The following is a 14,483-nucleotide window of genomic DNA, read 5'->3' as shown; positions in this document are numbered from 1 at the left end:
TTGATACCCAACATGTCACGCTTCAAAATTGCGTCCGCTCGTGGAATGGCGACAAACTTTTACCCTTTAAAATCTCCATAGGCGACATTTAAAAAAATTCTACAAGTTGCAGGTTTTGAGTTACAGAGGAGGTCTAGGGCTAGAATTAGTTTGAACACCGTTTTCATATGCGGGCGCTACTCATTTATGCATTCGCTATTGTGCGCCAGCTCGTCGGGACGGGGTGCGTTCCTGGCTCCTAACTTTTTTAGCTGGCTCCTAGATTCCAAGCAAATTTGTCAAGCCCTGTTTTAGAGGGTTCCAGTTCCCACTTCCTTCCGGGGCACCGCGGCGCCGGAAGGAAGTTCACCTCTCCTGCCTCCCTCTCGGCAATCATCTGGGACATGTCACAGGTCCCAGATGATTGCTCGGCCAATCACAGTGTGCAGCGCGGCTTGCGCAGTGCGTGCCTAGCTGTGCCACAGAGAGGAGGAGGAGAGGAGCGGGGCTTTGTTCCCCTGCATCACTGGACCCGGGACAGGTGAGAGTGCGATTATTAAAAGTCAGCAGCTGCAGTATTTGTAGCTGCTGACTTTTAATATTTGAGAATACAGAACCAAGTATCATTTTTGTGGTGGTAAGTAATTTGTATGGAATTTGTTCATGATAACAAAAAAAGCAGTAAAATAGATCCCCTGTAGTCAGTAACAAAAATGCCCCCTCTAGCAACAATAGATCCTCCCCTTAAAGTGATTGTAAACCCACTCTTACAACTTGCACCTACAGGTAAGCCTAGATTAAGGCTTACCTGTAGGTGCAAGAGATATCTCCTTAACCTACACGGTTAAGGAGATATTTGCAGAAAACCCAGCACCAATGTCTATGGCGCATGCGCGCCATAGACAACGGCGCAGGTGCACTGAGCGTCCCGGCATTATGATTGTGATCATGCCGGGATTATGCCGCGGGAGTGACGTCATCGCCGCTCCGGCCAATCACAGTGCCGGAGTGACGATACCCAGAAGAAGCGTGGAGGGGACATGGTGGCGGCGGAGGAAGGGAACGAGAAGCGCTTTGGGGGCCTCGATCTCAGGTAAGTCACTCATAATGAGCTAGTATGCTATGCAAACTCTAATGTGATGGGGGCCTCTGACGTTAAGGGGTTTCTGGTGTGATGCAGAGACCTCTTATTTGAAGAGGGGTCTCTGATGTGAAGCGGGAACCTTGGATGTTATGAGGGGACCACTGATGTGATAAGGGAGACCACTGATGTGATAAGGGAGACCACTGATGTGATAAGGGAGACCTCTGATGTGAAGGGGAGACCTCTGATGTGAAGGGGAGACCTCTGATGTGAAGGGGAGACCTCTGATGTGAAGGGGAGACCTCTGATGTGAAGGGGAGACCTCTCATGTGATAATAGAGACCCTTGATGTAAAGGGGAGACCTCTGATGTGATAATAGAGCCCCTTGATGTGAAGGGGAGACCTCTGATTTGAAGGGCAGACCTCTGATGTGATAAGGGAGACCTCTGATGTGATAGGGGAGACCTCTGATGTGAAGGGGAGACCTCTGATGTGAAGGGGAGACCTCTGATGTGATCAGGAAGACTTCTGATGTGAAGGGGAGGTTTCTGATGGAAAGGTAAATTTCACCAAGGTGGTTGTATGCATTGTCCCAGGCTTGGGTTTTCTAATAATAAGTAACATTCATGTGTGGTTTTTTTTTACATTTTAGGCCTTCAGATTTTTTTTTTCTGATGTGATAAAGGCGACCTCTGATGTGATAGGGGAGACCTCTGATGTGATAGGGGAGACCTCTGATGTGATAGGGGAGACCTCTGATGTGATAGGGGAGACCTCTGATGTGATAGGGGATTCCTCTGATGTGATAGGGGAGACCTCTGATGTGATAGGGGAGACCTCTGATGTGATAGGGGAGACCTCTGATGTGATAGGGGAGACCTCTGATGTGATAGGGGAGACCTCTGATGTGATAGGGGAGACCTCTGATGTGATAGGGGAGACCTCTGATGTGATAGGGGAGACCTCTGATGTGATAGGGGAGACCTCTGATGTGATAAGGGAGACCTCTGATGTGATAAGGGAGACCTCTGATGTGATGGGGAGACCTCTGATGTGATGGGGAGACCTCTGATGTGAAGGGGGGGTTCTGATGGAAAGGTCATTTCATCAAGGAGGTTGTGTGCATTGTCCCAGGCTTGGATTTTCTAATAATAAGTAACATTCATGTGTGTTTTTTTACATCAGATTTGGCATTATTTTAAAGGTTGCTGCCAAAAAAGTTTGAGAAACGTTGCCATACAAAACTATAGTGCTGTGTGCCCATGTTGTGAATGTACAGCCCTTATTCTCACTGGGGGTCTTAGAAGAAATACCTTGCTCCATCTGGGTGACTCTAAGCTTGATTTCATCGAGTGATCTCTCCACAGTTTGCTGATCCTGAATGTTTTTTTCTTTCTGTACTTGCAGGGTTTCTCTGTCTCCTGTACATTGAAGGAGAGAATCATTCATAGTGTTCATACCCCGGACCAGACGCTCCAGGTTCTTCTGTGTGCTCTCCAGGTCATTCTTGGTGGAGGTTAACAGGTCCTCTTTACTCTGCAGCCTCTGCGAGAGACTTTCATTCATCTCCACAAAACGCTGAGACAGACGCTTCAATTCCCGAGATTCAGACACGTCTGCAGAGGAAGAAATACACATCATCAAATCATGAAAGGCTTTTGCCTGCAACTCCAACACATGGAAAGTCCACACTTGTAGTTCACATATAAACCAGTACAATATGTCTGTGAAGGACATGGTATAGCTAGCACGGTAGCAGTTACACACATTTAATTGGCCTTGTTCTGTAATTTCGAAGCAAAACACAGACATCTTAGAAGGCAGTAAAAGTTTGTGGCTACCCAGACTGACAAATCATCCACAATGTCATGGACATGCAATAATGTCTGGCAGCTTACCTTCTCCTCCATGTGTCCATTAGAGGCCTGACTCTCTTTCTGGCTGCCTTTTATCACCTCCCCTCCCTGTATGGCTCCACCCCAGGCTATCCCAGGAAGTCTATATTAAGTAGTGCACTGCAGGTCTGCTTTGCTATTCAACTTTGTTAGCTTGTGTTCCTGTCTGCCGTGTGATACGTTAACCTTTCTGTGTACCGATTTTGGCTCGTCTCTGACTACTCCTGTTTGCCTGTGACCCTGACCTTTGGCCTGTCCCTTAGTTACCCTCGTCTGCCTGTTGCCCCGACCTCGGCTTACCCATCACCATCCCTTGTGTCCTCAGTGGCTGCTTCCCCTCTTTCCCTACGGAGCGTGACCTGGGGGACTCCAGGGGCGGCGACCTGGGTTCAGTTGCAGCGAAGGCCATCCTCACCACTAGAGGCTCTGGTGAACACCTGCTGGACCTTAGACTCTGCGCCCTGGGGAATCTTGGGTTCACATTTCCTGTCCATCCGCAGTAGTCTGCTACTGGGTTCACTACCTTGCGGTGCACCCCTGTCTCCAACGGGGTGCATTTGTCACCTGGCCACAGGTGACCTGACAGTTTGAACAGCCAGGAACCCGGCCGACGTGCCGCGCCCCACAGACGATCCATTACAGGGCATAGTTCGCAGACTCGAGACACAAGAAGCTAATCAGACTCAGGTGATGCGATTCCTACAGGAACTGGCTTCCCGCTTTGAACAGCTTCAGACCTCATTGGGAACCCTGAATCCGCAACTCCAAGTACAACCAGTGGCTTCGCCTGTGGCACCAGTCGCAGAGTCACATTCGCTGAAACTACCACCTCCAATCCATTTTTCTGGAGACTCCAGGGCCTGCAGGGGGTTTCTTAGCCAGTGCACCATCCATTTTGAGCTTCAGCCTCAAAACTTCCAGTCTGATCGGGCAAAGGTAGCCTATATTATTTCCCTCCTTTCCAGTGAAACTCTAGCCTGGGCTGCCCCCCTGTGGGAGAAGAATGATCCGGTAGTTTTCAGCCTGTCTGACTTCTTGAAGCTCTTTCGTAAAAAATCTTGGAGGAGCAGTTTCTTCAGCGACTAGTGCTCTTTTACGTCTCCGCCAAGAATCCCGTTCAGAGGGACAATATGCTCTCCAGTTCCGTATCCTCTTAGCTGAATTGAGCTGGAACAATGAGGCCCTGGTCACTACCTTTTTACATGGCCTCTCTGACCGAGTGAAGGACGAATTAGCGGGAAGAACCATCCCCGTCGGTCTGGGCGATGTCATCTCCCTATGCAACCAGATCGATATTCGTTTTCAGGAGAGGTCCATTGAAAAGTGATGCCAACACTCCCTAGGTCTTAGCCAGTCTGAGCTCTCCTCACTTCGTCCCGTGGACCATCCTCTGCCTGCTGAGGAACCTATGCAGCTGGGCCGACCCAGACTAACCCCCGAAAAACGTGCTAGATGCAGAACTCTGGGCTTGTGCCTCTATTGTGGAGGCAAGGGCCACTTTCGTGACTCCTGCTCGCTTTGCCCGGGAAACGCTCGGGTTGAATACATTTAAAAGGTGGAGTATTGGACCCAGAAACATCACCTTCCCGTCTTCTTCTTCCGGTGTCCCTTCATGTAAGCACCTCTCCCCAATCGACCCTTGCGTATCTGGATTCCGGGGCTGCCGGGAACTTTATGGACTGGAGAATTGCTTCTTCTATAGCTCACCCTTTCACCCCTCACTACGCCATTGGTAGTCTCGGCAATTGTTGGCACTGTTCTCCCAGGGGGCCCTATTCGTTTCCAGACACTACCTATTAGGATGTCGGTAGGGATTCTCCACCAGGAGTGGATATCCTTCCTCATCCTAACCAAAGCCTCTACCCCCATTGTATTGGGCCTTCCTTGGCTAAAGCTCCACTCTCCCCATGTGGACTGGGTCTCTGGGCAGATCCTGGCTTGGGGCCCTTCATGTTTCTCGTCATGTCTTTCCAAGGTGACTTCCAAGGAGAGACTTCTGGGTTGCTACTACATCGGTATCCTCTGATCTTCCCACTGCATACAGCGATAACCGCCGGGATGTGTTCTGTAAGAAATCAGCTGATGTGCTTCCTCCCTACAGGTCTTTTGACTGTGCCATTGACCGTGATCCCGGAGCAACTCTGCCCAGGGGTCGTACATACCCTTTGTCCATCCCGGAGACCCAGGCCATGTCTGAGTATGTCGCAGAGAATCTTGAGAGAGGTTTCATCCGGAAATCCTCATCGCCTGCAGGAGCAGGGTTCTTTTTTGTTGCCAAGAATGATGGTACCTTGAGACCCTGCATTGATTATCGAGGCTTGTCTGACTCTGCTTCTGTTTTCTAACCTGCATCCGCTGCTCTGCAAACCTGCACCTGCTGACCTGTACCTGCTGACCTGTATCCGCTGCTCTGCAAACCTGCACCTGCTGACCTGTACCTGATGACCTGCATCCACTGCTCTGCTGACCTGCACCTGCTGACCTGTACCTGCTGACCTGCATCCACTGCTCTGCTGACCTGCATCCACTGCTCTGAAAACCTGCACCTGCTGACCTGCATCCACTGCTCTGCTGACCTGCATCCACTGCTCTGCAAACCTGCACCTGCTGACCTGTACCTGCTAACCTGCATCCGCTGCTCTGCAAACCTGCACCTGCTGACCTGTACCTGCTGACTTGTCTCCGCTGCTCTGAAAATCTGCAATTGCTGACCTGTACCTGCTGACCTGCATCCACTGCTCTGCTGACCTGCATCCACTGCTCTGCAAACCTGCACCTGCTGACCTGCATCCGCTTCTCTGCAAACCTGCTGACCTGTACCTGCTGATCTGCATCCGCTGCTCTGCAAACCTGCTGACCTGTACCTGCTAACCTGCATCCGCTGCTCTGCAAAGCTGCACCTGCTGACCTGTACCTGCTGACTTGTCTCCGCTGCTCTGAAAATCTGCAATTGCTGACCTGTACCTGCTGACCTGCATCCACTGCTCTGCTGACCTGCATCCACTGCTCTGCAAACCTGCACCTGCTGACCTGCATCCGCTTCTCTGCAAACCTGCTGACCTGCACCTGCTGATCTGCATCCGCTGCTCTGCAAACCTGCTGACCTGTACCTGCTGACCTGCATCCGCTGCTCTGCAAACCTGCACCTGCTGACCTGCATCCGCTGCTCTGCAAACCTGCACCTGCTGACCTGCATCCGCTGACCTGCAAACCTGCTGACCTGTACCTGCTGGCCTGTATCCACTGCTCTGCTGACCTGCATCCGCTGCTCTGCAAACCTGCACCTGCTGACCTGTACCTGCTAACTTGCATCTGCTGCTCTGCAAACCTGCATCTGCTGACCTTCATCCGCTGCTCTGCAAACCTGCACCTGCTGACCTGCATCCGCTGCTCTGCAAACCTGCACCTGCTGACCTGCATCCGCTGCTCTGCAAACCTGCATCCGCTGCTCTGCAAACCTGCATCCGCTGCTCTGCAAACCTGCACCTGCTGACCTGCACCCCCTGCTCCCTGTACCAGCCGTTCCAGCTTCCTCTTGGCTCCACTACTCCAAGCAGTGAGGACCGAACAGGCACCCTTACCACCACTGTCTCCACTCCAGTGGTCTCGAGCCGGGGTTGTACGGGAGGTCTCCCTCCGCACGTCAGGCTCACACCTAAGGTACGTTACACGATCTTGCAGCTTCTGCTGCTCTCTGTATCATTGAGCTCAGACATCAAGCTCTTTACTGCCACCTCTGGCTACTATGTGCATGTGCACCCCTCGTGTGAGCAGCCTGTACTGTGCTCCTGAACATGTCAGCTTTGTGAAAACGAGCTGGGACTAGGTAGGAAGATTTCCTTTACAAGTAGGGGCTGTGAAGGAAAGGGAGGGGTCTGTTTGTGTACAGGGAGGGGCCAGAGGCTTGTGTGTTTACAGATTTGAGTATGTGTGGGGCTGACATATATATACACATGTGGGGGTGGCATATATACAGGTGTGGGGGGGACTGACATATATACAGCTGTGGGGGGGACTGACATATATACAGGTGTGTGGGGGGACTGACATATATACAGGTGTGTGGGGGGACTGACATATATACAGGTGTGGGGGGACTGACATATATACAGGTGTGGGGGGGACTGACATATATACAGGTGTGAGGGGGCTAACATATATACAGTAGCCGTAGGTCCCATGGACCCGAAACACATATAGCCCCACTCTTCCTCTACAAGTGTGCAAAGATTATAGTCCGGCGGACCTACGGCCGGGGAGCAACAATTTTTTTAAGCCGGGCACCCCTTCTATAGACTCCCATGTTAAACTGTACTTTCTCCGGTAACTTTGGGGACCCAGTACTGGTCGGTCGTAGGTTCCCTGGACCCAGAACTTGGCACACATGTAGCCCCATTTTGCATCTACAAGTGTGCAAAGTTTTTTGTCTGGGGGACCTACGGCCGGGGAGCACCGATTTTTCAAACCCGGACACCCCTTCCATAGACTCCCATGTTAAACAGTCATTTTCTCTGGGGACTTTGGGGACCTGGTACCGGCTGGTCGCAGGTCCCCTGGACCCGGAACTTGGCACACATGTAGCCCCATTTCTCCTCTAAAAGTGTGCAAAGTTTGTTGTCTGGGGGACCTACTGTACAGCTGGGGAGCACTGATTTTTCAAAGCCGGGCCCCCACTTTCCATAGACTCCCATGTTAAACGTCAGTTTAGTCATGGACACAGGGAGGCATGGGCACATTGAGGCATGGGCACAGTGAGGCATGGGCACAGTGAGGCATGGGCACAGTGAGGCAAGCAGATGGACACCCTAGGCTTATACTCGAGTCAATAATTTTCCCCATTTTTTTGGTAAAATTAGGTGCCTCGGCTTATATTTGGGTCGGCTTATACTCGAGTATATACGGTAATAGGAGGTCCATCAGCCGAAGTTCAAGGAACCCATCGCAACCATTGGAGAAACTCTACGGTTTGGCTGAACCCTTGCTGAGAATGGCTCTTCTAAGCTCTTCTAGACCTTTTGTTATGAGAAGTCCTGGATGATGATGATGAGTGCCTGCCTTTGATGTCTATCAGACAAATTTAAAACAATATTTGTCCTTTAAATTCCGCAGTGCACCAAGAGTGAGTCAAATATTTTTCAGAACTGCAGATTACAGTGGAATCTTGGATTATGAGCAGGAGAACGCTCGTAATCCAAAGTACTCGCGTATCAAAGCGCGTGTCAGGAACTTTACTTACCGAGGCCGAGATGCCAAGGGCTGCTCACCTTTGCGACTCGATGCGATCCACCCGCTGGGGTTTGAGACAGAAGGAAGGACGCACCAAGAGGCACCGGGTCTAGTGGCAGGAGGGAATCCAAGGTGGACCGGGAACTGGATAGCCGAAGCTCACTGGAGGCTGTTCAGAAGCACACAGGAAATAGTCCAAACAGAAGGTGCTCAAACAGGGACAAGGCTGAAGAATAATCCAGAGAACAAGCCGAGGTCAAGGGGTTGAGAAGTCAGATAGTCCAAAGTTCAAGCCGGGGTCACAGGGTTGAGGAGAGCAGCCATCCAGAGAGCAAGCCAAAGGTCAGGTAAAACAGGATATCCACAGATAAGGTTTCCAGTAGCAAATACTCCAAACACTGACAACGAACCAGCAATTTGCAAGGAGGAAGGGGCTGGCTTAAATAGGCCGCTCAGGCCACTGATTGGTCCAAAGTAGCACGAGTTCAGAACCAGGCTCTGACGGACAGCAAGAAGAATATCACTGAGCAGTGGCTCAGAGGCAAAGACCTGGACCAGCAACAGAGAGGCCCTGGGTTAAATTCCACCCAGAGCCAACTGGGGCGTGACCACGCCTCGCTGTCTGTTTGGCACAGTAGCGATCATGACAGCGCGTTTCCCCGTTGAAGTCAATGGAAACGAAAATAATTTGTTCCGTATTGACTTCAATAACGTGCAATACCGCATGCGGCCAGAGGCGGGGGGCGCCGGAGAGCCTCGGAAACGGCTGAAAACGCCCGAGGACACTTCGGCTGACCTTGGCAAACCTCGGAAAGACTTTGTTCCCAAGATTTGCCAAGCTGTCCTCAGGCCTTTTCATGCATTTCCCATTGGCTGTGATCTGCAACGTTCGGCTCTGCTCGGCTCCGGCGCCCCCCCCCCCACCTCAGGCCAAATGCGGTACTGCTGGCCCCATTAGCTTGAATTCTGCTCGCTTTTGCAAGACAACACTTGCAAAACGAGTCAGGATTCTTTCTAAAAAAGTTGCTCATCTTTCAAAAAGGTTGTTGTAACGGAATGGCCCGTGATACCCAGAGACTTTTGAAGGATGCGGGGTACTCCTGTGCCAGCTTCACTAATGACTCTTATGTCTAGGGTAATCCTATGTCCAATAGGGGCATAGGATGACTGAGAAATGATATCTCGGATTACATGAGATGGGACAGTAACGATAATTCACAATGTATTGCATCATATCCTGAAATATTACAGGTGGTTAATTCTGACCCCAACAGGTCAATAGCAGAGTGACTCATTCATGTAGGGACACATAGACTGTTGAGGTGCTAATTAAGTCTTTCTGGCTGTAGTGATAAAAGCTTGCTGTGTTTGCATTATATTGTCTATTGTGCTAATTAAGTCTGCCTCTCAAGAACCTTTCATTGTGTATGCTAATGACACTGTATTGTGTGAAAGTTCTATTGATGATAGATATGTGTTGGCCGTCTGAAAGGTCAGATGTCTGACCTTTCAGGTGTAGTGGATTAGCATGTCAATTATGTTTACTAAAGGAATGTGCATTATGTAGCAGGTGAGAATAGTCATAAAGTCATAAATTCTGTCTAAGATGTGGATTGAGGGGGACTCGTTAGCACCTCTGTGTGTGATGTTGTGGGTGGAGTTGAGTCATTGTCCAGATTTGGTTTCTAACTGTATATAACAAGCTGAGTTTACCATTAAAGTGATCATCCGTTTGGAACCAGAGAACAGAGCTGTGTGTCTCGTTTCTGGGGGAGATCCAATTTATCGTGTCTGCTGGATTGTTGGAGTGTCGGATAAGCTGTCGTGGGTTGGTGGAATGGAATATCGTAAACGGTGTTAACCCCTGACCGTTACAGTCGTTAACTGAGTTACTCGTAAGCCGAGGTTCCCCCGTGTATAAAACTCTTTATAGGAAATCAGATCTTGACAATATGGAACAGCAAACCTGTGAAGCGTGAAAAGCCCCATTAAAATGGCGTAGAGGTAAAAACTTACATTTCACTGACATTCCGACGGTGGTAGAAATAAGAAGAATACCAAATAGGAGACAATGGAAGAGAAGACACTTTTCAGATCCTGGGAGGGATGGAGAGGAATATGTTAGAATATTCTTGTAAAATATAACATTTATCTATTACTAGTCTTTATTTCTTGTGGATTTTTTTTCAGCAGTTTTTTTATTACTGGCATGAAAATGATAGTTTCAGGTCTGAATTACTAAATCTTCCTAGTGAGGATCATACTAGAAATGTAAATCACGTCTTACTTAATCGGAGCCGATGTTCCCTTTTATTATCCGGATTATCAGATGGATCCGGGAGATCTCTAAATCTGTGGGGAGTCACAGTGTCCACATTCTCGTACATAATGTCCCCGTGGTCACTACCATTGTCCTCGTCTTCTGTGATAGAAGAGAAACATTTAGCATTGGTCCCAGACACACATCATCATTATTATTATAAGTTGATATAGCTCTGACATATACCACAGCGCTGTACAGAGATCACTGAGCCAGTCACACCAGTCTCTGTACGGAGGAGCTTACACTCTAATGTCCCCTCCCCTCACAGTCACATCAGTCTCTGTACGGAGGAGCTTACACTCTAATGTCCCCTCCCCTCACAGTCACACACTATTATACATTCATATAGTTCTATACAGGCCCGGACTGGCCATAGGACACACCGGGCACTAACCCGGTGGGCCGGGGCCGCCGGGGGGGCACATGTACTGGTATGGCCAAAGCAGCTGGGCTGCTCCTTGAGCCGGCGCCACTCACCTGGTCTCTCCGCGGCCGGCCAGTTCGGTTCCGCCGTCAGGCTGGGGGTGGAAACTACAGGTCAGGTGATCTGTGATCATGACGCGGGAGGGGATGTGGAGGAGACATCGGACCAGAAAGAAGGTAAGCTCCCTGTGCGCCTGGATAGGAGGAGATGCGGGGCGGCTGCATAGAAGAATCATGCTCTCTATTCTACTGCTGCAGCCTCTTAAAGCGCGCTTCTCCGCCCGCGTTCAGAGGCTGCAGGAGGAAGATAGAGAGATTGATTCTTCTATATCCAGCTACTTTCTGCTGCCCCTCCTGTGCTCTCTGACCCCCCCCCCCCTGGGCTCTCAGGTCCCTCCATGTGCTCTCCACCCCCCCTAGTGCCCTCTGACCCCCCTGGGATCTCTACCCCCAGTGCTCTCTGACCCCCCCATTGCTCCCCCTGCTCTCCAGCCCCTCCAGTGCTCTTCGCCTCCCCAGTGCTTTCCAGCCCCCAGTTCTCTCAGCTCCCCCTAGTGCTCTTAGACCCCCACAATGTGCTCTCAGTCTCCCCCCTGTGCTCTCAGCTCCTCCCCATGCTCTCAGTGTCCCCCCAGTGCTCTCAGCTCCCCCATGCTCTCAGCTTCCCCCCATGATCTCAGCTCCCCCATGCTCTCAGCTCCCCCCCATGCTCTCAGTTCCCCCCCATGCTCTCAGCTCCCCCATGCTCTTAGCTCCCCCCCATGCTCTCATGCTCCCCCCAGTGCTCTCAGACTCCCCCTCATGCTCTCAGCTCCCCTTATGTGCTCTCCACCCCCCAGTGCTCTCCGACCCCCCCCAGTGCTCTCCCCCCCAGTGTTCTCCAGCCCCCATGCTTTAAGCCCCCCCTGTGCTCCCAGCTCCCCCCACCTATGTGCTCTCCCCCCCCCCAGGGCTCTCTGACTTCCCCCCAGTGCTCTCTCCCCTGTGCTCTTTAGCCCCCCTGTGCTATCAGGCTCCCCACTCCCGTGCTCTCATGCCCCTGCATGCTCTCATCTCCCCCCAGTGCTCTCAGCCTCCCCCATGCCCTTCAGTCCCCTTGTCCTGTGCTCTCAGACTCCCCCTAGTGCTCTACAGCCTCCCTAGTGCTCTACAGCCCCCCGTGCTCTCTGCCCCTGCACTCTCCAGGCCCCCCTGTGCTCACCAGACCCCCACAGTGCCCTATTAATCCCCCACATTCCCCCAGACCCCCCCTAGGCTCTCTGCCATCCCCTCAAGCTCTCCGCCCCCCATGCTCTATGACCCCCCCACCCATGCTCTTTACCGATCCCCCTCGCCTCCATTAGGATGGAGTTTGGGGAAGGTGCCAGTAAATATGCCATGGGATGCTCAGTCTAAAATGCCCAGGCCTATTTTTTCTCCCAGTGCGGGCCTGGTTCTGACATATACCGCAGTGCTGTACAGAGATCACTGAGTCAGTCACATCAGTCTCTGTACCAGAGGAGCTTACACTCTAATGTCCCCTTCCCCACAGTCACATCAGTCTCTGTACAGAGGAGCTTACACTCTAATGTCCCCCACAGTCACATCAGTCTCTGTACAGAGGAGCTTACACTCTAATGTCCCCTCCCCCCACAATCACATCAGTCTCTGTACAGAGGAGCTTACACTCTAATGCCCCCTCCCCCCCACAGTCACATCAGTCTCTGTACCAGAGGAGCTTACGCTCTAATGTCCCCTTCCCCACAGTCACATCAGTCTCTGTACAGAGGAGCTTACACTTTAATGTCCCCTCCCCCACACATCACACCAGTCTCTGTACAGAGGAGCTTACACTCTAATGTCCCCTCCCCCCCACAGTCACATCAGTCTCTGTACAGAGGAGCTTACACTCTAATGTCCCCCCCTCCACTCATCACATCAGTCTCTGTAAAGAGGAGCTTACACTCTAATGTCCCCTCCCCCCACATCACACCAGTCTCTGTACAGGGGAGCTTACACTCTAATGTCCCCTCCCCCCACAGTCACATCAGTCTCTGTACAGAGGAGCTTACTCTCTAATGTCCCCTCCCCCACAGTCACATCAGTCTCTGTACAGAGGAGCTTACACTCTAATGTCCCCCACAGTCATACACATGTATAAAACTCCTAGAGGAGGATCATCTAATAGGAGTTGATAAGAAATGATAAATACTTCCCATTACCTCGGTTATCATTCTCCTTCATCACAATATCCTCAAATTTCAGGTCAGCGTAGGTGACGGCGTCGGTCATATTGGCCCCCAGTATATGACACACAGATGATGATGATGATGGCGGAGGAGAAGGTTTCCCGTATGTGAAGAGGAAGGAACGATACAATGTTATATTCAGGGGGAGGGAAGTACACTCCACTGATTTCACACAAAATTAGAATAATACAATATTTAATTTTCTTTCTCATTCATTAACCACTTGCTTACTGGGCACATATACCCCCTTCCTGCCCAGGCGAAATTTCAGCTTTCAGCACTGCGTCGCTTTAAATTAAAATTGCGCGGTTGTGCGACGTGCCTCCCAAACAAAATTGGCGTCCTTTTTTCCCCACAAATAGAGCTTTCTTTTGGTGGTATTTGATCACCTCTGCGGTTTTTATTTTTTGCGCTATAAACAAAAATAGAGCGACAATTTTGAAAAAAAAAAACACAATATTTTTTACTTTTTGCTATAATAAATATCCCATTTAAAAAAAATATATATATATTTTTTCTCATTTTAGGCCGATACGTATTCTACATATTTTTGGTAAAAAAAAAAATATTATAAGCGTATAGTGATTGGTTTGCGCAAAAGTTATAGTGGCTACAAAATAGGGCATAGAATTCTGACTTTTTTTTTTTTTACTAGTAATACAGCGATCTGTGAATTTTGTCAGGACTGCGATATTGCGGCGGACACATCTGACACTTTTGACACATTTTTGGGACCATTCGCAATAATACAGCGAACACTGCTATAAAAATGCATTGATTACTGTATAAATGTGACTGGCAGGGAAGGGGTTAACACTAGGGGGTGAGGAAGGGGTTAAATGCGTATCCTGGGAGTGATTCTTACTGTGTGGGGAGGGGACTGACTGGGGGAGGTGACCGATGCTGTGTCCCTATGTACAAGGGACACAGCATCTGTTTCCTCTCCCTGACAGGACGTGGAGCTCGCGGCCGCCAGGCACCCGCATCGGCATCTCGGGGACGCGCCGGGTGCGTGCGCGCGCCCCCCAGTGGCCGGAGGATGCGAGGCCGTAAAAAGATGGCCTCCTGGATTTATAGAGCCACCTGGAGGCCGTCTTTTTACTATGGCCCGGGTCTAAAGTAGTTAAAGGACACAGCATTCGAATAGTCATAGACAAGTGGGTTATCCTGCCACCTACAGGGGGATTTGAATCCTAGGAAAGAAAAATGCCATTGGCCAGCCAGGTGTAACCCTTCCCACTCCCGGGATGCTTTTTTTTTTTGTTGCGAGTTTCCAAGGAGGATGGGAATTTTTTTTCTCTATTAAGAAAAGTTTAACTATTTT

General features: G+C 50.4%; 1 protein-coding gene across 1 annotated transcript in view; it reads right to left on the bottom strand.

The window, feature by feature from the left end:
* The window catches only part of LOC120924712 (B-cell differentiation antigen CD72-like), a 32,197-nt gene extending 18,968 nt beyond the window's left edge, over positions 1-13,229 (bottom strand). Inside the window, exons 1-4 of the mRNA XM_040335727.1 lie at positions 13,133-13,229; positions 10,473-10,607; positions 10,202-10,282; positions 2,378-2,680 (exon numbers count right to left, since the gene is read on the bottom strand). Of these exons, the coding sequence (XP_040191661.1) occupies positions 2,378-2,680; positions 10,202-10,282; positions 10,473-10,607; positions 13,133-13,202 (589 nt within the window). The 5' untranslated portion in view covers positions 13,203-13,229. The remainder of the gene's footprint in view (positions 1-2,377; positions 2,681-10,201; positions 10,283-10,472; positions 10,608-13,132) is intronic.
* Between the last annotated feature and the right edge of the window lie 1,254 nt (positions 13,230-14,483).

This window comes from Rana temporaria, chromosome 1, assembly GCF_905171775.1.
Source record: "Rana temporaria chromosome 1, aRanTem1.1, whole genome shotgun sequence".
NCBI lineage: Eukaryota > Metazoa > Chordata > Amphibia > Anura > Ranidae > Rana > Rana temporaria.
Note: the sequence above shows the minus strand (reverse complement) of the source record. Positions and strands in the feature narration are given on the sequence as shown.